This window comes from Benincasa hispida, chromosome 4 (assembly GCF_009727055.1).
Source record: "Benincasa hispida cultivar B227 chromosome 4, ASM972705v1, whole genome shotgun sequence".
In the NCBI taxonomy this organism is placed as follows: domain Eukaryota; kingdom Viridiplantae; phylum Streptophyta; class Magnoliopsida; order Cucurbitales; family Cucurbitaceae; genus Benincasa; species Benincasa hispida.
In genome coordinates this window covers 54,669,931-54,692,799 of record NC_052352.1, presented here as the reverse complement: position 1 = coordinate 54,692,799, position 22,869 = coordinate 54,669,931, and the positions used below count along the sequence as shown (strand labels likewise).

The window sequence follows — 22,869 nt, the reverse complement described above, 5'->3', positions numbered from 1 at the left end:
AAAAAAGTTTTAAAATGAAAGTGGTAACTTGGCATGTGAGAGGTTTGGGGGTAGGGAAAATTGGAGCTTGGTCAAAGTGGTTTTGTCGCAGGGTTTTCCTGGGATTATAATTCTTGTTGAATCCAAATGGGAGAATTGCTGTAGGGATTTGATTAGGAGTCTCTTGGGTCGAAGGCATATGGAGGGGGTTTGGTTGGAGGCACTAGGCACTTTGGGAGGTTTAACAATAATGTGGGGTGTTTTGGTTGGAACCTCCTTGGAAGTGGTTAAAGGGATATTTTCAATGTTCGTCACCTGTAGGTTCCTAGGAGGGATTGTAACGAGCTGACCATTCGAGTACTTTGACTATGGTCGTTACTCATGATTACACATTTTCATTAAAAATTTTTGACCAATAAATTATAAATTTAGTGAAACAGAGCCGACTATTTCAAACCAACATTTAAATTAGTAAATAAATCAAATAAACAAAACATTTAATCGGGGTCCCCTAAAAACATAAATTTAAAACCGGAAAACATCGAGGAACTTGAAAGTTTAACATAAAAAAGTTCTAGAATTTCAAATACCAAGACTCGTTTCAAACATGAAAAACATGAAAACATGAGCGGAAGCTTCTGTCTGGTTCTAATGACACAGTTACTGATTCTTCTTGTCATTCACTGGTCAGTCCTTGCCCTTATCTGAAAAACATATCATAAGAAAGGTTGAGAATGAAATACTCAGTAAGTGACCCATTACTGGGTTCACTAGGTGAATTTGCTAGCCTTCCTAACTAGGCATCGGTGTACATTTTATAACATGGCAATCGTGGTGATCCTGTAGGAACAAAAATCATGGCAGTCTAGTGGTCCTGAAGGAACACAAATCATGGCAGTCTAGTGATTCTGAACAAACACTAATCATGGCAGTTTAGTGAACCTGAAGGAATACATATCATGACAATCCAGTGAACCCGAAGGAACACATATCATGGCAGTCTAGTGATCCTGAAAGAACACAAATCATGGCAGTCTAGTGAACCTGAAGGAACACATATCATGGTAGTCTAGTGAACCCGAAGGAACACATATTATAGCAATAGTGGTGTCCCTTAGAGACACCGAATAAATCATAAATGGTGAACCCGAGGGTTCACAAACATAAGATGTACATTGCTCGATAGGAGTGCTAACAGTCACCATCAGTCCAACATGCAACATACAACATCCGAATTTCGTATCAAACCATAAACATGTTATCATGATCTTAGTAGCATAATTAATAGGTTTCCGGAACACCCTCAACAGTCCATCCATTAGCAAATCATTCCATCACAATAATATCATGCTTTCACGTGTATACACAATCTTAACATCAACTTAATTAGGGTGTCTGGTTTGAGGGCGAACTAGTAGTAAATCACTTACCTTGGAATTAAGTCCAAATAGCTAGCCGTTTAACTTTGCAAAACCTTGAATCCTAAATAAATCAAAAAACATAAACCGAAATTAAATCCAATGTTTAGGGCACAATTCCAATCACAACTTACCCAACACGTGGTTTGATCCAACACCACTTTGAAGTTTCAAAATCAACACGATCCAACAACTATATCACAAAAATCAACCTTTAACTCTAATGGATAGCAACTTTAGACCTTTTAATCCAACCTCCAAAAATTACAATTAAAACAAAAGTTAAGTCGACGCGTAGTGGATATCCAAAAATTCTCAATAAAGACCCCAAACCTTACAAAAAAAAAGGATGCTCAACAATTTTAATCTTGTCGGAAAGCACCTTGAGAGTCTGTAAAACCCAATTTCAACATCAAAACAATATGGGTAAGCCCGGATGGGTATTCAAGATCTTCCAAGGAAAACCATAAAATACCAAATAACTTACCCATTTATCAATTTCGGTGACAATGGCTCTAACGGCGACGGTGGCAACCATAGACGGGTGGTGGGCATTGCTATCGGATGGTGCAAATTATTTAGGCTAGCAGCTGGTAGTGAGGGTCTTGCATGAGGAGGGTTTGCGAGAGTGAGAGAGAAGGGAGGGTTTCAAATTTTACAGCTTCTATTTAGCAGCGATTACGGACAAACCAGTGTTCCAAACAACAATCCAACCGTTCAAAACGAGACCCTATATGTTACGAATAGATTGATCAAATTTCAGCACGATCCAATGGTTCAAACTTCAGCAATTGACAATTTTGTGAAAGCCGTCGTTGAAAAATCGAACTGCTGTCTTTCTCTCCGATTTTCTGCCTCTTTTCACTCTCCTTTAATTTCAAATATCCCAGTTCTTTCATTTTTTTTTTTCAAATTTTAAAAAGATAAATCAACTATCTTATCACAATATCTTTAAAATTTCCAAAGATTCTATCAAATTAATAAATCATTAACTTCTCAAACTACCTTAATTTAGGCTCCAAAAACCAAAATTAAAGGGGCATAAAATCCATCAATTTGATACAAACTAAATCCTTTCAAATATTTAAATCAAACCACATAATATTAATTATTTCCTCAATTGTTTAAGTTGGCTCCAAAATCCAAAAACTAAAGGAAATTAAAGCCCAAAAATTTAAGATAATTAACCCCAATTTGTTCGGAACTCACAGGGACAAAGGGGTGAGTGTTGGGGTTGTATGGATTGGGAGGACAAAAAAGGAGGAAAAAGTTTTGGAAGGAGTTGGTTGATCTTTTTGGTCTATGTGGTCCTTGTTGGTGCCTTGGAGGTGACTTTAATGTGGTTTGTAGCCCTGAAGAGAAGTCTTAGGGAGGTAGATTCACGAGACTTATGCGCTCTTTTAATGGTTTGATTGAAGAGTGTTTTATATGATCCATCTTTAGTCAATGGGAGGTTTACGTGGTCCAACAGTGGATACAAAATCTTGATTGATAGATTTTTTCTTTTGAAAGGATGGATGGAAGGTTTTCATAATGCTATTAGGGTTCCTTCATCAATTCAATGAAAAAGTCTCATTTCCTCGGATTGAAAAAATGTCCTAGGGTCACTTTACATCTCGGCTTCGACTTGGGATCAATGAAATGGGGTCCTACTCCCTTCAAATTTGATATCATATGGCTTTCTCACCCATCGTTTAAGTCTTCCTTTCCTCGGTGGTGGCAGATAGAGGTTTTGGGGAGAAAGGAGGGGTTTCGCATTTTAGGGGAGCCAAAATGGTTCTAAAAGTCTTGGAATAGAGAGGTTTTAGGGATGTTAGGCTCAAGAGACATGAGATCTTGGGGAGACTTAAGGTTCTGGATGGCCTGGATGAGTCAGAGGAGGTTTATCTGAGGCAGCGAAGTAGGAGCAGTTGAACCTGAAGGCTGATATTTCATAATTAGTTGGGAAGGAGAATGTGAGTTGGAGACAGAGTGAAAGCTAAATGGGCTAGTGAGAGCGACGATAATTCAACTTATTACCATAGAGTTGCTAGCGGAAGAAGAAACAAGAGCTTCATCAACTCCGTTGATAAGGAGTTTGGAGAGTTGTTCGTTGAGGATCATGAGACTGCGGACGAGATTCTTCACTGTTTCTCCTCTTTGTATAGCCCTTTGGTTGGGCCACCCGCGTTTGTGGAGGGTGGATTGGTGTCACCTTTGAGGACAAGGTTTCATTGGAGGCTCCTTATTCCTTGGTGGAGGTGAAAAGGGTGGTTTTTGGGTTGGATAGAAACACAGACCTAGGGTCTGGATGGGTTTTAAGTGGCATTTTTCCAAGACAATTTGGAGGTTTACAAAGAGGATTCTTGGAAAGTTTTTAGTGAATCCCACGGGAAAGGCATCCTCGATAATGCGCTATATGACACCTTTATTTGCGTAATCTGAAGGATAAGGCCACAAAGGTTTCATTAGTCTCATTCCAATGTGTATAAGAATATCTCCAAGGTCCTCGCAAACATGCTTAAGAAGATTTTCCTGCCGACAATGACCAACACTCAAGGGGCCTTCCTAGCGGGCAGATAAATTTTAGACAAGTTTGAATTGCGGATGAGGCCATTTAGTAGCATAGAACTTGAAAGAAAGATGGGATCATTTTCAACATAGATTTTGAGTAAGCCTGAGATCATGTGGATCGGATTTTTAAGACAAAGTGTTGGTAAAGAAGGGATTTGGAGCCAAATGGAAAGCTTAGATTGGGGCTTGCATCAGGAATATGAACTACTCCATTCTGGTCAATGGTAATTCGATGGGTAGAATTTGTGCCTATAGAAGAACTAGACAAGGTGATTCCATCTCTCTTTTCTTGTTTCTCTTGGTGGTCGACATTTTGAGTCGGATGATCTCAAAAGGGATTGAAAGTAACATTATTGAGTCCTTTCTAATTGGAAAAGACAAGATTTATCTCTTCCAACTTCATTTTGCTGATGATACTACTTCTTGAGATGATCTGAGTCTTAAGATTAGTAGAGGCAAATGTCAAATTTTGGGCATTAATTGTGACTCTTTCAAGCCCGAGAGGTGGGCTAATCTTGTGGGCTGTGAGGTTGGGATCTTCCCTTCATCCTATTTGGGTCTTCCCCTTGGCACCTCACCCTTATTCATTGGACTTGAATGGTATTCCTACTTACTTTATGCCTCTAGAGTCCGAAGTCTGATTGGAAAGGAAATGTTGAAGCTTATGAGAGATTTCTTTGCCTCACCCCTTGGAATGGACCGGTGATAAACAAACTTTCAGAAACGTGTGGAAAGAGATTGTGGTATTTTTTCTTTTGTTTTCTCAATTTATTCATAATGACGTCGGGGACAGGCATGGTACTTTTTTGGGAGGACAAGTGGTTGGGGATATACCTGTCTGCTCTTTATACTCTCTTTTATATCACCTATCTTCTCTCAAGAACCATTTAATTGCTTTGATCCTTGGCCATTCAGATCTATGGTCGTCTCCATTGGGTCTTTGTTGTTTGTTGATCGATAGGGAAACATCAAATGTCTCAGCTTTGCTTTTCTTCCTCTCCTCTTTTCGCTCTATGCATTGGAGAGATTCTCACCTTTAGAAGAGAACACCTTGGATCGGATCTTGGGTAGAGGGTCTTTAGTGGTTGGGCCACTTTATTGTATTCGAGGGCATCGGAGGACCTGGAGCGGTTTCGTTTCGGTGTTTGGCTTCAGTTTTGTCAGCCATCGGAGTTTTGGATTCATTTGAGGAGCTTTTCCTCCACCGCCTTTTGGTGATAAAGGGCAATGTTTGTGGCAGCCTGGAGTATGTGCTATTGTGTAGGAGCTCTAGGGGAGAGAAACAATAGAACGAGGGCGTAAGAGCTCATGTTAGCTTCTTTGTTTCTCTTTATTGTCGAAATTTCCTCTCATTAAATCATCTTTTTGTCATATTTTGACACTGCACTAAATGATTTCCTATAAACCACTTCCTCATTAGGTTTTGACAACATTCTGCAATTCACTAAATTTGACCCACCTCCCTCCTCAGCCCCTCCCCGTAGAAATTCCCTTGTCACTTCCAACTTTTCCTTGATGGATCCATGAGTGTTGAAAAGAAAGAAAATGCAAAGGATTTCAGGGTAGTCTTCCCCTTTATAGAAGAAATCTTTTCTCCAAGCTCTTTTGAAAATTTCAATCAACTTGAATGAATTTTAAATCTTTCACCACTGTTAGTGTTAATTTTTTTTAACTTAATTCTTAAAAAGATGCTAGTTCAATAAACAAAAAGTGGTTCACAGTACAATTTTTTTTTATATTTTTCAATTATTCTAAAGTGCCGCCACCTCCCCGCCCCCCAAAACAGCCATATGCAGCAGTGGAGTAGAAGCATATGTTTTTTGTTGCCATTATCAGCATTGATACTTGCTAATCCTATTTATTTTCGTGCAAAACAGGGATTAATCAAAGCGATCTCAAAATTTTAGAAAGTCATGTTGTATACTCTCTAAGTAAAGAAAAATCAGCAGTCTGCTTTTACATAATTCAGTGCACTCGATCAGCAACCGAAGATGTCATTCAAGTTCCCATAAGAGATGCCGTTAACAGGTTTCATTATTTTTCTTTTGCACCTGTCCTCTTTAATTCTGTGTCTTGGTTTGAATGCATGTTCCAGGACCTCATGTGCAATGAACATGGATGAAGGTACGTCATGATTTTTCTCTTTTCCATGGTATTAGCTTGCAGGATTTGTTGTTTAAAAGAAGTGGTAGGAGATGGGGCATTACTTCAAAAGTTGAGTACTTCCACATTCTTCCTTATGCTAAGATGGTGCTGACCTGGTTTCACAGGTATACTCTTAATTGCTATGGATATTGGTATTAATGTTGGTATTTATTTATCGTCTGCATTACTTGACACTTTAAGCTCGATTGTCATGGCCTTGTTTGTTTCTACTTCCTGTTGCTGTATCCAACTTCTTGGCTTTTGCTAGTTGCCAGTAATGTGAGGGCTAACTATTATTATTCTTTTTTTGACAAGAAACGAAACATTTCATTACGTAAAAAGAGACCAATTCTCTGAAGATACACAATGTGAAGGTTAATTATTATAGGATACTTATTTGATATCGAGCCTTCTGAATTATTCGTTCATTTTATATTGTTTCTTTTCTTCCACTTGATTCCGCTCCGCTCTCTGTTACTGTAAACTTGCTGGCTCGTGCTAGTTACCTGTGATGGGGTTAACTATTACTAGATATCTCCTGGATATTGAGCCTCCTGAACCATTTATTTAGGCCTAACTTAATTCATTATTATTTCTTCTTTCACTCAGCTTCATATTGGAACAGTGTTTTACCCTGTACTTCAAAATAAAAAATCAAAGCACATTCATGTTGTTGTTTTTCTTTGAATAAATTAATTAATGAAGTTACGGTCAGAACAAGTATAGCTGACGAGGAATTGAAAGGGGTTGAGTTATTTTCTTTGTTGTTGAATGTAGGTGAACTTTCCAATTTATATCAAGATGTTTTATTTCTATTTCTTGCCCATATTTTTGTACGCAACGAATATTTATTATTTGTTGTAGAAAAGAGGGTTCTTTTTTGTTTTGTTTCCCTTTTGCCTCATTTGTGCTTCTGTTGTTATAAGGCATATGAGCTAGCGAATCACAATTTTTCTTCATATTAATTTCTAAATTAAAGGTTGAAGGATTTTTCTCAATTTTTTTTTTCAGTGTTTGTGGAGTAATTTTTTTTAAAAATTAATTTAATTAATGAAAAATATACAAGGTCTCAAATATTTGGGGACTCTTGGTTAGTCAGAGGATGATGAATGCTCGAAGAAACAAAGGAGACATCTCCTAGGAAGACAACAGAGCCCACCAGTGCAACCTCTTATCAGACACGTGGTAAAGCAGCGGGAACAACATGACCTGTCCTTGATAGAACATATAACAAACTGGAAAAACTGAGAAAAACCAGAAGCAATAACAATTCTCAAGTTCTTGCTCAGCCTTTTAACCCACCACTTGGAAACCACACAATAGGATGTGAATCATACTTGCTTCCTGTGATCATATACCAAAGATAACCTGGTTCCCTGAAGAACCGCCATAACTATTTTGCTAGCATAACCTCATTCTGTAATCTCAAATTGCCCATACCCTAACCTCCAGCCTCCACCTCCCACCTCCCACCTCTCCTAATGAGACCTCCCCATTCCTTGCCATAACAAAAATACTCTATCATGCTCTTGTTTTCATATATTGAAGTACTAAGAAGCACAAATACAGATACGCAACACGGATATGGTGACACGCCATTCTTTAAAAAATATAGGACGCAATACGATAAGGACACATTTATTAAAATATATATTTTTAAAAAGATAGCTCATTTTTATACCAAAAGTATATTGTACTTTGAGTATTAGTCTCTTTTTATTAATTCAATGAATGGGGCTCGTTTCCATTTCAAAAAAAAAAAAAAAACCAAAAGAAATTCAAAAGTAAATGGGTTGATTAAAAAACTTAGTTTTATCTATTTATTTATTTATTATTTTTTTTTATAAGAAACAATTTCATTGTTGTATGAAATTACAAAAGGAGATGGGTAGAAGCTTCGGACCAAAGGAGTTACAAAAGACATCTTGGTTAGTAGTGAAACAAAACTATCATTGAGAAGGTGGAGAGGTGTCTTAATAGTTGGAGATAATTATATTTCCAAAGGAGGTAGGCTCACCTTGATCCAAGCCACGCTTAGCAACCTACCCACATACTTTGTATCTCTTTTCAAGATATCATCCACGGCGAGTGATCGGACAGAGAAACTATATAGAAAATTCCTTTGGAGGGGGCACAATGACAAAAGAGGAATACACTCTATCAATTGGTAACAAGTTCAACTTCCTATTACCGAGGGGGGCCTTGGCTTAACTGACCTGAAAAAAAAGAAACAAAGGGCTATTGGTCAAATGGATTTGGAGATACCAATTCAAGACAAATACTTTGTGGAGGTGCCTTATTGATGCTGAATATGGCTCACCTCTCCATCCCTATAGCAGATCCATCAATATTTCTAAAAGGCCCATGGAAATATATTGCTAAGATGGCCGATTCGATTCATGATAACATTGAGAACATGATTGGAAATGGCGAGAAAACATCATTTTGGAATGACTGTTGGGTTGGATCCATCCATCTCAAGACCACTTTTCCAAGGCTACATGCTTTATCTAGGAAAAAGGAGGCATCCATCGCACATTGCTGGAACTTGACCTATCAAGCGTGGGATCTAGATCTGAGACGACATCTTAACGAGGCTGAAATGGATGAATGGACTATGATATCCTCCATTCTGCTTGCCCTCGGCAACCCCTCGGATAATGACACACGGAGATGGAAATTGGAGAAATCTGGTACATTTACATTGAAATGGATGATCCATCATCTTGCTCGAAGTGGTAAAGACAGTAATGCTGCCCTATACAAGCATATTTGGAAAGGTCCCATTCCAAAGAAAGTTCAATTCTTCCTTTGGGAAGTTAGTCATGGAGGCATCAATACCACTAATATTCTTATTAAACAAGCCCCTTGGATGATTTTGGCTCCTAGTTGGTGTGTCTTATGCCACCACAGTGGGAGACTATTATGCACCTTCTGGTTTTTTGTGATTATGCCTAATCCTTTTGGAAGAAGATTCTCACATGTTTCAACTACCGTATGGTCTTTCCAAACGATCCTATCACTCTACTGAATATGCTCCTTATTGGCCACCCTTTCAAAAACAAAAAAGAGATCTTCTGGTGCTTCATCATCAAAGTCTTCTTTTGGCTCTTATGGAATGAACGAAATCATCGTACTTTTGAAGATTTCTTCACCCACTTCTTTGATTACCTATTGTATACTTCTTTCACATGGTGTGAATTCACCCAACACTTTTGTGATTACAATTTTACTTCTCTTATTTCACAATGCCATAGTATTATGTAATCTCTCACGGCTTATGTGCCCTTTTGTAATTTCATCCCATCAATGAAATTATTCATATGTTTCTCATAAAAAAAAAAAAAAAAAAGAAAACTATCAAAACTTAGTTTTTTGTATTTCACATTCAAAATTTATTATTATTGTCATATATGTGTTCTTTTTAGTCTACTCAACAAGTATTCTATGCATGTCTAACACATTTGTTGTACTATCAAGTGTCCGATACGTATCCAACAAGTGTTAGATATGTGTCGGACACAGACACGCTAGCCAGACTAAAGTGTCTGTATTTCTTAACTAAAGTAGGGACCTTTTTTTTCTTTTAAAAAAGAATTGTCACTTTCATTGAAATAACAAAATGAGTCTGTTGCTCAAAGTACTAGATAGGAGAAAAAAATAAAAACTAGCAACAAATGAAAATTACTACATAACTAGAGCTTAATTGGAGCATCTTGATAATACTAGACTAAGAAGATATAAATGCATTCCAGTTTAAACTAATGTCTTGAATATAGCAGCAAATAATTTGGAAAAAAAAACCCTGAAGAAGCTTTGACAAGAGCAAATTGATAAAACCAAGGGAGTGACTTGTCATGAAAAATGCGTTGGTTCCTTTCCCACCAAATTTCTAAAAGAATGGCTTTAGCTCCATTAACCCACAACAATTGAGGTTGAAGTAAACAGGAAATGAAGTAAATAGGAATCCCTCTCAGCACACATTGATTTTTGGATATCTTTTTGTAGTTCCAATTCACTACATTGTTTGGATATTTTTTGTAGCATTGCTAGTAAAAGATCGATGACATTCTTAAACCTGTGAAGTTCCCACTTGAGCAATATGGTTAGAAAGGAATCTTTGGTAATAAACACGATGACTGAGAAATTGTTGGGGTTTTTCTGACAAAGAAAAAAACTTTTCATTGATGAAATGAAAAGAGGCTAATGCTCAAAGTACTTATATTCCAAAGGTAGAAAGGAAAAGAATACCAGGAGAACATTGATAGAGGAAAAATAAGCATCCCTCTTCTTTTGAAAGTAAAGCTTGTATGCTGTGCTTGGGTTTTGGAAAAAGTCTTTTGAAAGTTTGTTAAACGGAAGAAAATATTTTAATATTAGGATGGAAGGGCATTTTCCTCTTCTTGTTCTTTCTTTCTTTATTATTGTTATTTTTTAAAAAAGTTTATTTTATTTTGTTTATTTATTAATTTAAAATTATTTTTTCTGGACAAGAAACTTAAATTTTATTATCAGAAGAGATTGCAAATGGAGGGAGAGTTTATGTTGAGCGGTCCTAGCAAACTTCTGCAACTAAAAACCTACTGTCTTTACATTCTGTCTTGCTTGAGGATGAGTAGTGTGGAAAATTGATCTGTAAATTTGAAATCTTGGCTGCATCTCTCCTTTATTTCTAGCTGTTGATTTGCGGTCATTTATCCCAAGTCTGTGATTCTAGTAGTTTGCATGTGTGGTGAATGCTTTCTTTTGTAATGTAGCATTTTCTTAAGTAATGAAATATCCATGTTAGGGAGTAATCACATATTTGAGGGCAAAGGAAGTATTTTTTTTGCTACATAACGACAAGCGTTATTCTTTTTGACTTGTATACGGAAAGATGATTGCATACTAATATCTCTATCCTTTCTTTCACGTAGGGAAACTTCATTAGATAATTTGGGAGGCATAGGTGAAGAAAAGATTGATGAAAACTTGAACAGGCCTGAGAGAATTGATGTAACCAGGAAGCTTAAAATTCAAAACGATCAAAATGGTGCTAGTGCGAACCATATGTATACAGAGGCTAGCACTTGTGGTGAAGGATTGGAGAGGTTATCAGATAATACTAACTGTGTGGGTGGTTTGCATGATGCGATCTGCAGGCCCCAGAGTGCTAATGTGGATGACATAGTTCCCTCCTATACAGCGGAGAAGAAAAAGGATGTACCTAACACTAGCCAAGTTATCATTTCCTATACAAAGAAAAGAAATGCTAGGCAAGCTGACAATCACTATGAAGTGATGACCCCATGTATGATAAATGAATCAAATGCCTTGGAAAGTATTAAAGTCAAGGTATGACATTGAAGTCTCTTCACTTAGTCTTCATTTTGTATCTATATTTAGGGACATTAAGATACATATTGTCTTAATTATGTATATGCCATTAGGACTCCTGATGCTTATGGGAACATTGACTCACATTTTATTCTCTCCTATAAATTTTGGCATTTAATCATATCTACAACTTAAGAATTATTATGGGTTCATCCCTTGAAGGATCTGGACATGATAATTTTTAGAGCAGATTTTGAATAATATTTTTTTGGGTACTTTGTATGCATACTTTAATCACTCAAGATGATATTCAATGTTGGGACCTATGGGCCAAGGGACAGCTTGAGGATGGATTGACGTGGTTACTCTGCTTCAGACTCCACAAAAGTTACCATTTGTTTTTTGGTTTCATTTTTGTGATGGATTAAATCGAAGAACTTGCACATTTAAATCCCTTTTTAATAATGTAAAGAACTATGTCGCATGTAGCAAGGTAAATGATTTAAAAAGATAAAGTTTTTGAAGGAATTGTTAAATGCTTTGAAAATGATTAATTACTTCTCAACAAATATATCATACACTTGGTGTTCAAATTCTGGCATTGCCATATCTGTACTTTAATCAATTATCTGTATGATGAGCTTGTTAATCAAAGGAGAGTTTCAATCTTGCACGTGATAAAATGATAGTTATTAATGTTGTAAATAAATAATCTTTTGCTAATAACTCATACTTTTCAGATTGTATAATGTGATAGCTTTTAATGAATTAGTTTTTACTATATTTGTTTTATTTATAATTCAGCTGATGGCATAATTTACTTTCCAGGATGGGATATTAGCTACAAACCCATGTATTGCTGAATGCAGTGGCGAAAAGATTGCTTCTGGAAATCTCTCTGACAATATTTCATTTGATCAAAATAGGAATGATGATCATGCTCTCATCACCTGTCAATCGAACACAGAGCACCTTTCCAAGTTACAAGCAATTATTGTTTCGAAAGAAACCGCATTGTCACAAGCTGCGATTAAAGCTCTAATCAGAAAGAGGGATAAACTGGTACAAACATATATCTTATATTGTGATTATGCTTAGGGATTATCCTTGTCTCATGAATTTAATTTGAACCAGAAACTTTCTTTTAAAGTTTAGTGCGATGCAAATAATGAGAACACGTATTATATGATAAAGAGCTGAGAGTTTACACCATAATTGTAAAATAGAGATGGGCATAGTGATTTACATCTCAACCTTGGTAGACAAGATCGTAGGAAAATAACTAATCTTGTTCTGGTATATTTTTGTATGTATCACCTTACAGTGGCATTCAACTGTCCGTGCTTCTCTCTCTCTGTGAACAAGGGTTGCTCATAGATAGAGCCCTTTTCAATCATATTAAATAATCATTTTTTGACAGTGTAATCCATTCATTCTGTCGCAGTCTCATCAACAGCACCTCATTGAAGATGAGATCGCGCAGTGTGATAAAAACATGCAGACAATATTAAAGGGTTTGCTCTATTGTCTCATTTCCTCTTTCTGTTCCTCCTGTTTTTGTTTTGTTTCTACACTTTTGTCTATATGAAACGTTTCAAGTTCAAAAGCCTCTACAAATTTAGATAATTTCCTTCTTCAAATACTTGAAGTCCTCAGTCTCTTTTTTGCTTCGGTTTTACTTGATGAACTCCTACCCCAGCTATCTATGATTTATGGTCTTATAAGCCCGTGCTGCACCCATTATAAGGATTTTTCAGTATTGGCTAGAGACTAAGATTTGAATTATCGTCATGGTCACTATTCCAAGGATTATGCAGATCCCGAGCTTAACATTTGTACTTCTGGATTTGGTATTTGTTATTGCTTTACCGAATCGTTTAATGTGTACGTTGGAGTTAAATTTTCAATATTGTATGTATGTCGATGATTTGTGTTAAATTAGAACAAGTAATAATAGAAACTCAGATTTAAATTAAAATTACATATTGAAAGAAGTTTGAGATTGTTTTCAGTGCATCCTGGTACATGTAGCTAACACCATTGGAGATGCTTTTTAATATTTGAAGGAAATGCTTAATTTTGACATTGAGTTTTACTTTGTTCCCTGGTTTTTCTTATTTGATTCCGTAATTTTTTTCTAGATTTTATTTTGATCTATTTTCATCAGACTAGGTTAATCAATAGTTATCATAATTAGCCAAAGAAAATGTCTGAATCACATTCATATTTTGGTTGCTAAAGGTGATGAAGATGATTTGGTTATAAAGCTGGATTCGGTGATTGAATGTTGTAATGATGTATGCCTAAGAAGCACTGCGGAAGATAAATCTTATCAATACTTTGAAGAAAACTGCTCATCTCAATATGTCACAAGGAAGAGATTGTCAGAAGCGATTCTCTGTGTACAGAATCCATGTAAGGTGGGTTAGTTGAGGAAAATAATATTCAAAATTTTTAATATTCCATGGTATTTGCACGGTTGTATTTGTGTTATATTTATGCCTTAATGCTGCCCACGACATATATATATTATAAAGGGTAACTGCATTGGATAGTACTTTTAGAAATAATAATTAAGTATTTAGCAACATGTTTAAAGAATTGCAAATATAGCAAAATCTATCGGCGAAACTTTATCGCTGATAGACTCCTACCAGTGATATGGTCTATCATTGATAGACTTCGACGAAATCAAAATTTTGTTATATCTACATATTCTTTTACATTATACTATATCAGTAAATAATTTAGGCCTGATTGCTATATTTGCAATTTTCGATTATGGGAAACTCATCTTTCATTCAAAGAGATGTAAGTAAAAGAGAGGCTACAAGATCAAAGGGGCATGAAAGGAACTCTTTAAGGATTGCCAAGCTAAAATTATAGAGCACAATTACACGGAAGACATTGGTCCATTATTTCAGACAACTGGACTGGAAGAATAGAGTGATGTTACATAGCTTCGTTATAGTGCTTAGTATACTAGTTGGAAATACTTGGACTTAAAAAAAATTACACCTTCCATTGGGTGACCCTCCATCTTCTAGCTGCTTACTATTGTATCATAGAGATATAGTATAGCCAATATCACCAATATCATTGCTACCATCAACTAGTAAACCCTTGGGCTTACTATTTAAGATCTTGCTATAAAATAGTGTGGCTAAAGGAAGATCAAAAGATGAGAATGAACTACAATGGGTTGACCTAGGGGTTAAGTTGAAAACAATTAAAGGGACTTTGAGTTATGGTTTCAAAATCAATGTGGTCTGGATACTGAGCGTATAGAGAAAAAGAAAAGAAAAGAAGAGAAGAGAAGAGAAATAAAGGAATTTGTGGCTAATTAATTCATTAAAATTTTCGAGTTATCATAGGGAGCCTATCACTGAAATAAAATCTTTATTAATATGAACATTAATCAGCCCGATAACACTGTTACCCTGAAGGTGTGAAAGTTGATGTAGCTGTTTGCTACGTTTTGGTAGTAGTGAAGATTAGATATTTGTCAAGCTTAGTTCTTTGTGATGCCAAACAGTCCATGGACATTATGATATCATTTTTTAAGGGTTTTTTTTTTCTTTTTATCCCCTACTTTATTATACATATGACTATATAGTTTATGCAAGGAAAAAGCTGCCTCAATATTCTTTATGCTACTAGTCAGCACCTAATTTTCGAGGTCCTAGTTTTGTCTACTTGTTCATTATATGTTGAACTTCTTTATGATCTCTCATGTATGAAAGAGATTTTAGCTTTTCTCTTTTTCTGATGTCTACAGAGCTTCCTCTCAATATGTTTTATAACTAGAACACCTGTTGGCTGCCATCTCTTCATTTTTTTTCAAATAACAATCTTTATTGTGGATGGAACGCGTTGCTGATAAAATAAAAATTAAGAACTTAGTCTATGAGCTTAGTTATAAGTACAAATTTTATCTTTCTATTTCAGGGTGATGTTAGGCCTCCAATAGTAAAAGTGTACGAGAGGAGGGGTAAAAGGTGAAATGTATCCTGTGAAAGTTAGATAGATGAATAGGGAATGATGTAAGGGTGAGGGAGAAGAGGAATCTTTTGTGAAGTTTGTATAGGAAGAGAAGCTGGCCCTCAAGTTTTGTAAGGTGCTTGGTTCACCTTTCTTTATGAATAATAATAATATCACTATATCATTGTTCACACATACGTTCTTTATTATATACTTTCTTGTTCAACTTATCTATGATAATTGTAGAAAAACCGAACCAAACCTTAAGGTTGACTTCAACTTGGTCTCCTGCCTGTAATTGGAACACTAACTTTTGAAATCGGCTTAACAGAAACCATCTTCTAGATTCTTTAGTCTAAACTTCAATATCCATGTGGATCCGGTGGATTTTCTTTTTGTTAAGAGAGAATTTCCTTTCTAGGATAAGGTACACGTATAAATGTCAAGTTGTAATGCCTCAAAGTAACAAATCTTTATATTTTACCCAGGTTGCAGCGAATTGAGCATAAAAACTTGTAACTTGTAATGCCATTGATGAGATATGTAGTTAAGGATGCTGCTTTTTTTTTTTTGAAAAGGAAACGATTCATTATATTAATAAATAAAGATGAGCGAAAGCTCCAAGTACAATAGAGTTATACAAAGAGAAAAGCGAGAATACAAGTACTTGTGAAAGGATCATGAGATGCACCCGGACGTCTCAACTAGGTTGACACTCCCTTAGCATCCACATCATATCCAACTCTATCCCATGACTGAGAGAAAGGAGAACAAGATTACAAAAAGAGGACAAAGCCTAAAGAGACAACAAAAGTGAAAAAACTAAGGATGAAGCCAAAACAGTGGCTTGAAAATAATAAAAATATAAAAAGTTCAATATGCGTTGCTGGAATCTGGAAATCTGGAGGATTTTAGTGCCCTCCGATGGGAGGGGTTGAGATAAAGGTCGCCCAATTGAGGTTGAAGTCTGAAAGGCTGTAGGCACGGAAAGGGTCGGAGAGGAGGCACCAGGAGGAGGCTTGAAGACAGGTGGCTTCAAAGCGATCTTGGCAACTAGTGGCTTTGTTATGGAAAATTCTTTGGTTCCTTTCAAACCAAAGGTCTACCAATAAGGCTTTTATAGCATTACACCATAACAAACGGATAGATTTGTGGGAGGTGGGTCCGGCAAGGAGCTGAAACACATTACTTTTGAAATCATTGCACAAGGTCCATGGAAGATTGAAAAAACACAGCAGCTTATTCTAGCACTAACTTGAGTAGGGGCATGTAAAGAAAAGATGAAACGAGTCCTCGCTGTGATGTAGGCAGAGTGGGCATACTGTGGGGGAAAGGGAGGATGCTGGTTGCTTCTTCTGGAGGACTTCAGCTACATTTAGCTGACCGAAAAGCATAATCCAAATGAGGATGTTGACTCTTCTTGGGCTTCATTGGCTATAAGTATGGGATCCAAAATTTTCTTTCCTTCTATGAAAGCACTCTGGGATGGAGCAATGATGTCGGACATGACCCCTTTTAGTCTCTCGGCTAACACTTTAGCAATGACTTTGTAGATTAAAGAGGCTAAACTAATGGGTCTATAATCACTTACCTTGATGGCTACTTCTTTTGTATTAAGCAAATGAAATTCTTTCTTATACACGCATTGATCTTGCCATTCTTGTAGAAGTCATTAAAGGTATCTTGGAAGCTTGACTTGAGCATAGGCCAAAACTTTAGCAAAAATTCAGAAGTGAAGCCATCGGGGCCTGGGGCTTTGTTTTTGCCAAGGGATTTTATAGTTGAGAGAATTTCTGTGGCTGAAAAATTACTTTGCAGTAGAAGATTCTGATTTGAGCTTAACACAGGCCAATCTAGGTTTAAAGGAAGGTGTCTCTGCCCTGGAGTTTTTAGGTAAAGGTTGCTGTAATAGTTGAGTATTAGGTTTTCAATTTTTGCATCGACTTTGTTGGGATCCCTTGTTCATCAACTAGCTCATTTATAAAGTTTCTCCTCTTTTTTGCTGCTAAGAATCTGTGGAAGAAGCATGTGTTCTCATCTCCCTGCTTAAGCCAGTTTAGTTTACTTTTCTGCCATAGATTAATTTCTTCCAACCTGTATAAAGCCATTAGTTCTGATTTTAAGGAGGACCAAGCTGCATAATCAGTGCTGGACAGTGGGGAATTTTCTGCAAGTGTACCCCAATTTTCTATTTCTGCCAACAACCTCTCCTCTTTCTGTTTTGACTCTTCCTTATTGCTGATATGCCACTGCTTTACTGCTGTTTTCACATCTTTTAGTTTCTGATTTAATACAAAACCAGCCCAACTATGTGCTTTGCTGTCAAACCAAGCTTTCTCTATAATTTGGATGCAATCTTTATTGAGTAGCCAACTATTGAAAAATCTGAATGGTGAAGGACCCCAACTAAAAGATCCGGCTTCTAATAAAATTGGGTAGTGGTCTGAAAAAATCCGGGCTTGTCTATTGGTTCTAGAATTTTCAAATAATTCATCCCAACCCTTTGATATGAAGAAGCGGTCTAGTAGGGAACTTGAAACAATGGTGCCTTCCCTTGACCATGTAAACTTCCCATTATTCAACCGTACTTCTATAAGTTTTGCTTGCTCAATGACCTTATTAAACTTTCTCATGCCTCTAGTGCTTCTACCCAAGGGAAATCTTTCGTGTGCCCATCTTGTGATATTAAAATCACCACCCATACACTATGCATCTTCACAATAAGCTACCAAGGATAGAAGTTCTTCCCACACAAACTTTCTTTCTTTATAATCGGTTGGCCCATATACATTAGTAACCCAACAAGTCTTTTTGCAATTAGTGTTGCACTTATTCGAGAGAGAGTAACCGCCTTTGAGGGTTTCTATTACTAAAATTAGGCTTGTGTCCCACATTGTTAACAGCCCACCCGAAGCACCAAAAGATTCAACAAATTCCCAATCAACTTCTTTAGAACTCCATAAAGATTTAATGAAAGCTTGCATCAAAATTTTCTTTCTTGGATTCTTGAATTAACACAATTGAAGGGTTAATTTTCTTTAAGAATCGTTTAAGGGCCAATCTTTTATTAATGTCTTTGAGTCCTCTAGTGTTCGATGAAACAATCTTCATCTTTTCGAGATCAAATACAATTTCAACCAAATGTTAGTCCAGTAACAAGCTGCATTCAATGACTAAGCTCAGAAGATGTGGTGGGAGGTCAGAAGGGGCTGGATTAAGGGCTGGAAGGGCAGGGTTGGAGAGAATATTCTCGGCAGCAGGTTCCTCCCCTGTTTGAAACAGGGTATTTAGGTCAGCAAGTATGGTTTCTCCCAGAATTGACTCATTTTGAACTTCTGAAGTGCTAGGCCAATCAATTTCCTCTGAACTGATGCTAAAGGGGGAGTCAGGGGGAAGTCAAGATGAATTAACTGACCTTTTCTTAAGAGACTGTTTTTGGAAAAGTCTCTTGGGGTTGGGGGAGGCTGAGCTGAGGGTGAGTCCGAGGCTTTTGGGATGCTCCCTCAAATGCTTTCTTCTGATAAAGTGTTTGGGAAAGGTTTTAAAGAGGCAGGAGGGGTGGCGAACTCTGGTTGGCCTTTTCTGGTTTGTTTTGCTAGGTTTAAGGGCAGGTTTTATGTTTAGGGGAGGGATAGGCGGCTTGGGGAAAGCAGAAACAGTGGAGGAAGGTGCTTTGCTAGGGCAGGGGAGAACAGGGTAAGGCAGGGGCCGGCTGTTTGGTGGAGAGGGGGGGGCGCGGGGAGGACGGCTGGTCTGGAAAAACAGGGGAGGGCAGAGGAGAGTAGTTGAGACAGAGAGCAAGGGAAAAGGAGAACTGATGAGGGGCTTTGGTTTCGGGCTTGGCTATGGCTTGCTCGGTCGAGGAAGAGGCTGGGTGAAGCACTTCATTACAGGGGATGCAAAGTTTTGCTTTCTTTTTTCTTTTTGGCCATGGTGGCTTTTCAACTTCTTTCTCTTTCATCTTAATGGCAGCAGAATAATTAACTTCTATTTGTGGGACACGAGGGGTCTTTTCTGCAACATTAAATAAGTCAGGGGGCTTTTCAAATTCCTTAGATGTATTTTCAAAAAGTTGCGGCTGCAAGGGTTTCTCAATTGCCTGAGATATGAGGCAATCTTTTTCAAAAGGCTGTAAAAGTGGGGACTTTTCAGCTTCCATAATTAATTGAGTATCTTTGGTAGCCTTAATAAAATAGCAAGCTGGCTGTTCATCTGCCCTTATTTCTCCCGCATTGATGGATGAGGTCTGAGGCTTTTCAACTTCCTTTATTACTCCCGGATTGAAGGAGGAATTTAGAGGCTTTTGGATTGCTTTCAACTTTTCTGATTTTACATTTGGGCTTCGCGAGAACTTAGGTTTAGAATTATTTGCCAATAGGAAGGACCAATTGGATAAATCAATTTCTTCAACTTGGGATGAGGCATCTTCATCCTTTAAAGCATCATGGACCCAAATTTGATCAATTGGATTGGAAAATTCTTTAAGCAAGACTTTAGTGGGTAGTTTTAAAGGCTCTGATGACAGCAAGTAATATCACCAAAATGTAAGTAGAAACTTCCACGAATTTCATCCTTAACTTCAATGGTGGCTGGCATAAAACCACATAAATTCCTCTTGACTTGAATTTTTACTTCTAGACAATTGATAAGATTAAGAGTTTCTGAAGCAATAGCAATTAATCCACCAAAATAAGCCCCAATTGCTTCAAAAGTTTTCCTACACCAATAATCTAAGGGTAGGTTTTTGATTGTGATCCAGCCCCCATAACCTTGCATTACTGAGGGCCTTCCATGACTGTTTGGATTCCATTTTTCCAGATGAAGATGAAAAGGGCCGACCTTAGTCCATTTACCCTTAATTGGTAATTTTTCGTTGATATTACCTTGCCTTAGTTTGATGAGTGCTTTGTTTGCAAACAGAGGATTAATGATGACATTGGTGCCTAAACACTTGCTTAATTCTACCGCAATCTCCTTCCAACCGTATGATGCCATTAGTCTTGAGATAATCCAAAGGTTACTAAAATTCTCAGACAAGACCTCGTCATTCTTCTTCAACCAAACAGCAGGGGTGCTCTGTTTCTTCATAGGTGGAGGAGAGGAAGGTGGGAGGGCAGATTTCACACAGGGGGGTGGAGCAGGGTTGTTATGGCCGGTGGTTGGACAAAGCTTAGTAGAGGGAAAGGATGAAGAAGTACTGACCTGGAGAGCAGGGGATTTTTTGAAGTGTTGGATGCAACGATCGATCATCTCCTTGAAGTCTTGCCAGCCTGCCTTTTCGTTGCCAAACGGGATGTTGTGGATATTCCTTCTTCCTCCTGTGATTGGCCAAACAGCAAATTCAACAAACCAATTCTCCTTTGCACGAAATTTGGCAAGCCTCATGAAGTTTTGATCAACTTTTTCCTTTAGAAGGAAAAACTCAAAGGTGGAACTATACAAAAGCCTTCGAAAACTCTCAAGAAGCCAAGTAGCTGAGGTTAGGGAGAGAAGAATGGACTGTCCTTTTTTTATGTCTTTTAAAAGGAAGTTGGATCCTTCTTGTTCCAATAGGAAGGGGTGATCAAGGATACGGCCAGAGAGTGAAACCATGGCTGAAAAACAGGGCAGAAACAGAGTAAGGGAGGGATGAAAGAGTCCGAAGGAAGGTTGGAGGGAGATGGGTGAGGGGGATGGTCAGACGGAGGGAGGATTAGGGAGGGCATGGTGAGGTCCGGTGAGGTGGTCGGTAGGGGGGGTATGGAGAGATGGAGGAAAGGAGGAGAGAGGGGAGAACATTTTCCCCTCCCACTAAAGCCTCTTGAGTATGCTGCTAAGATGGTATTTGTTATGTATGGCAAACTTAGGCTAATAAAATGTGCATTGTGTTGATCTCTCTGATGTGTTAACAGTAACTGTAATCTGTATCTTGTATTTCAAGTTTATTGAGACCGGTTATCAATTTGAACTTACTAATAATGCACAAGAAACATAAAAAATTCTGAAAAGCATGTAGCATTCCGAAACAGTTTAAACTGCCGTTGGGATGTACATTTGATGTTAAATATTCTATACACGCTTTTAAGAGTGAAGAAATGGTTGTCTGCTATAAATTTTATTTCATTGTGTCCACATTTGTTTACATTTTTAGTTGTAAATGTAATGATGCTCTGTTGACTTTGCAGGAACTGGATGGTATATGTCATAAGAATTATTGGATATTGCCAGTTTACGGAGTTTCGTCAATAGATGGTAAGATATTTGTAGACTCAGTCAATTATTACTTCTTTTCTTCTTCTTCCTTTTTACCTTCTTGCATCTCGAAATATTCTACAAATACAAATGATTTACTCAGGAAAAAGTACAGTGGATTGCAAATTAGATGGTGCCTCACTCGCTCTCCTATCTTTTCTGGTTTTGCCTTTTGAGGGTTGTATGTTTTTTCTACATGTGGATGGCTGATCATGCATGGTTCTGGTGTTCTTGCAATTTGAAATAATTTATTATGGCATAGTGGTGCTGAAGTGTATTGTGTGTTTTGAAGGTGGATTCCAAGCTAATGTATTTGTAAAAGGGATGGATTTTGAGTATTCAAGCTGTGGCGAGCTGTGTTCCGACCCTCGTGAAGCGAGGGAATCAGCTGCAATGAAGATGTTAGGTCAACTATGGAGGATGGCCAGTGTGGGCAAGTAGTTGGAGCCTTTGATGAAGGACGTTCTAGTAATGTATCTGTTTTTGGGCTCTCCATAGAGAGTGCAGGGAGAAAGAGAAGCTTATGCTCTTAAGATTGTGTAGTCTGATGTAGTTTTTTGTACAAGGAACCTAACAAAACCAAAAAAAAAAAAAGATTTTGGAGACCAATCAAGTCAACTATTTAAAGTTGTGTTATTTTTTCTTCTCTTTGCACTCTTTAGGATCATTCCATTCTAATTTGTGATTACTATTTCATTTTTAATTCTGTTCTTAAAAAATTATGTATGCATATTTTTGCTTACAGTTTCTAATTTGATCTATTTTCTTCATAACATATAAGCACATTTCAAGATCTTGGCCAAATTTTGAAAAAGGCAGGTTTGATTTGGACATGGCATTTTTCCTTTAGATTAAATGCTAATTGTTTTTCCTTAGACTTTGTGGTATAGTAATACCAAATTTAACACTTACAAGTAAATCATAATTCTGAAAACCATTTTTGAAATATAAACTAAAGTCAGCTTCCTCTACCCTTATATATATATATATATATATATATATACATATTTCATCATCTTTCTTTGGATGCAAGATCAACAGGAGTTGGAATGGAACTCCATACATTCCCAATTTCCATTCAAATAATATGGGCAGTTTAAAATAACAGTTCCAAACTTGAAGAAAAACCAAAATCAAGAAAGACTGGTTTATGGATTGGTATTATTCAGAACACCAACTCCAAAAGCATATCACCTTTCAATGTTTCTATAAAATAAAATTTTGGCAAGAAATTTAAGGTCGGTTT

The 22,869-nt window shown here is 37.1% G+C and overlaps 2 protein-coding genes across 7 annotated transcripts in view; one reads left to right on the top strand and one right to left on the bottom strand.

Moving 5' to 3' along the window:
* The window catches only part of LOC120075512, a 33,738-nt gene extending 11,469 nt beyond the window's left edge, over positions 1-22,269 (top strand). For 4 of the 6 annotated variants that reach the window (XM_039028967.1, XM_039028966.1, XM_039028970.1 and 1 more), the window contains 8 exons: positions 5,828-5,978; positions 6,110-6,220; positions 11,012-11,429; positions 12,240-12,473; positions 12,832-12,925; positions 13,653-13,831; positions 21,557-21,623; positions 21,916-22,269. In XM_039028967.1, coding sequence (XP_038884895.1) covers positions 5,828-5,978; positions 6,110-6,220; positions 11,012-11,429; positions 12,240-12,473; positions 12,832-12,925; positions 13,653-13,831; positions 21,557-21,623; positions 21,916-22,064 — 1,403 coding nt within the window. In that variant the 3' untranslated portion in view covers positions 22,065-22,269. The remainder of the gene's footprint in view (positions 1-5,827; positions 5,979-6,109; positions 6,221-11,011; positions 11,430-12,239; positions 12,474-12,831; positions 12,926-13,652; positions 13,832-21,556; positions 21,624-21,915) is intronic. The other 2 variants (XR_005481347.1, XM_039028968.1) reach the window with 2 other exon arrangements.
* On the bottom strand, positions 13,846-21,206 carry LOC120075514. Its single transcript, XM_039028971.1, has 2 exons — positions 20,595-21,206; positions 13,846-16,147 (listed from the first exon to the last, which is right to left on the bottom strand). The coding sequence occupies exons 1-2, from the start codon at positions 20,982-20,984 to the stop codon at positions 16,097-16,099; spliced, it is 441 nt and encodes a 146-aa protein (XP_038884899.1). The 5' UTR covers positions 20,985-21,206; the 3' UTR covers positions 13,846-16,096.
* Positions 22,270-22,869: the final 600 nt, after the last annotated feature.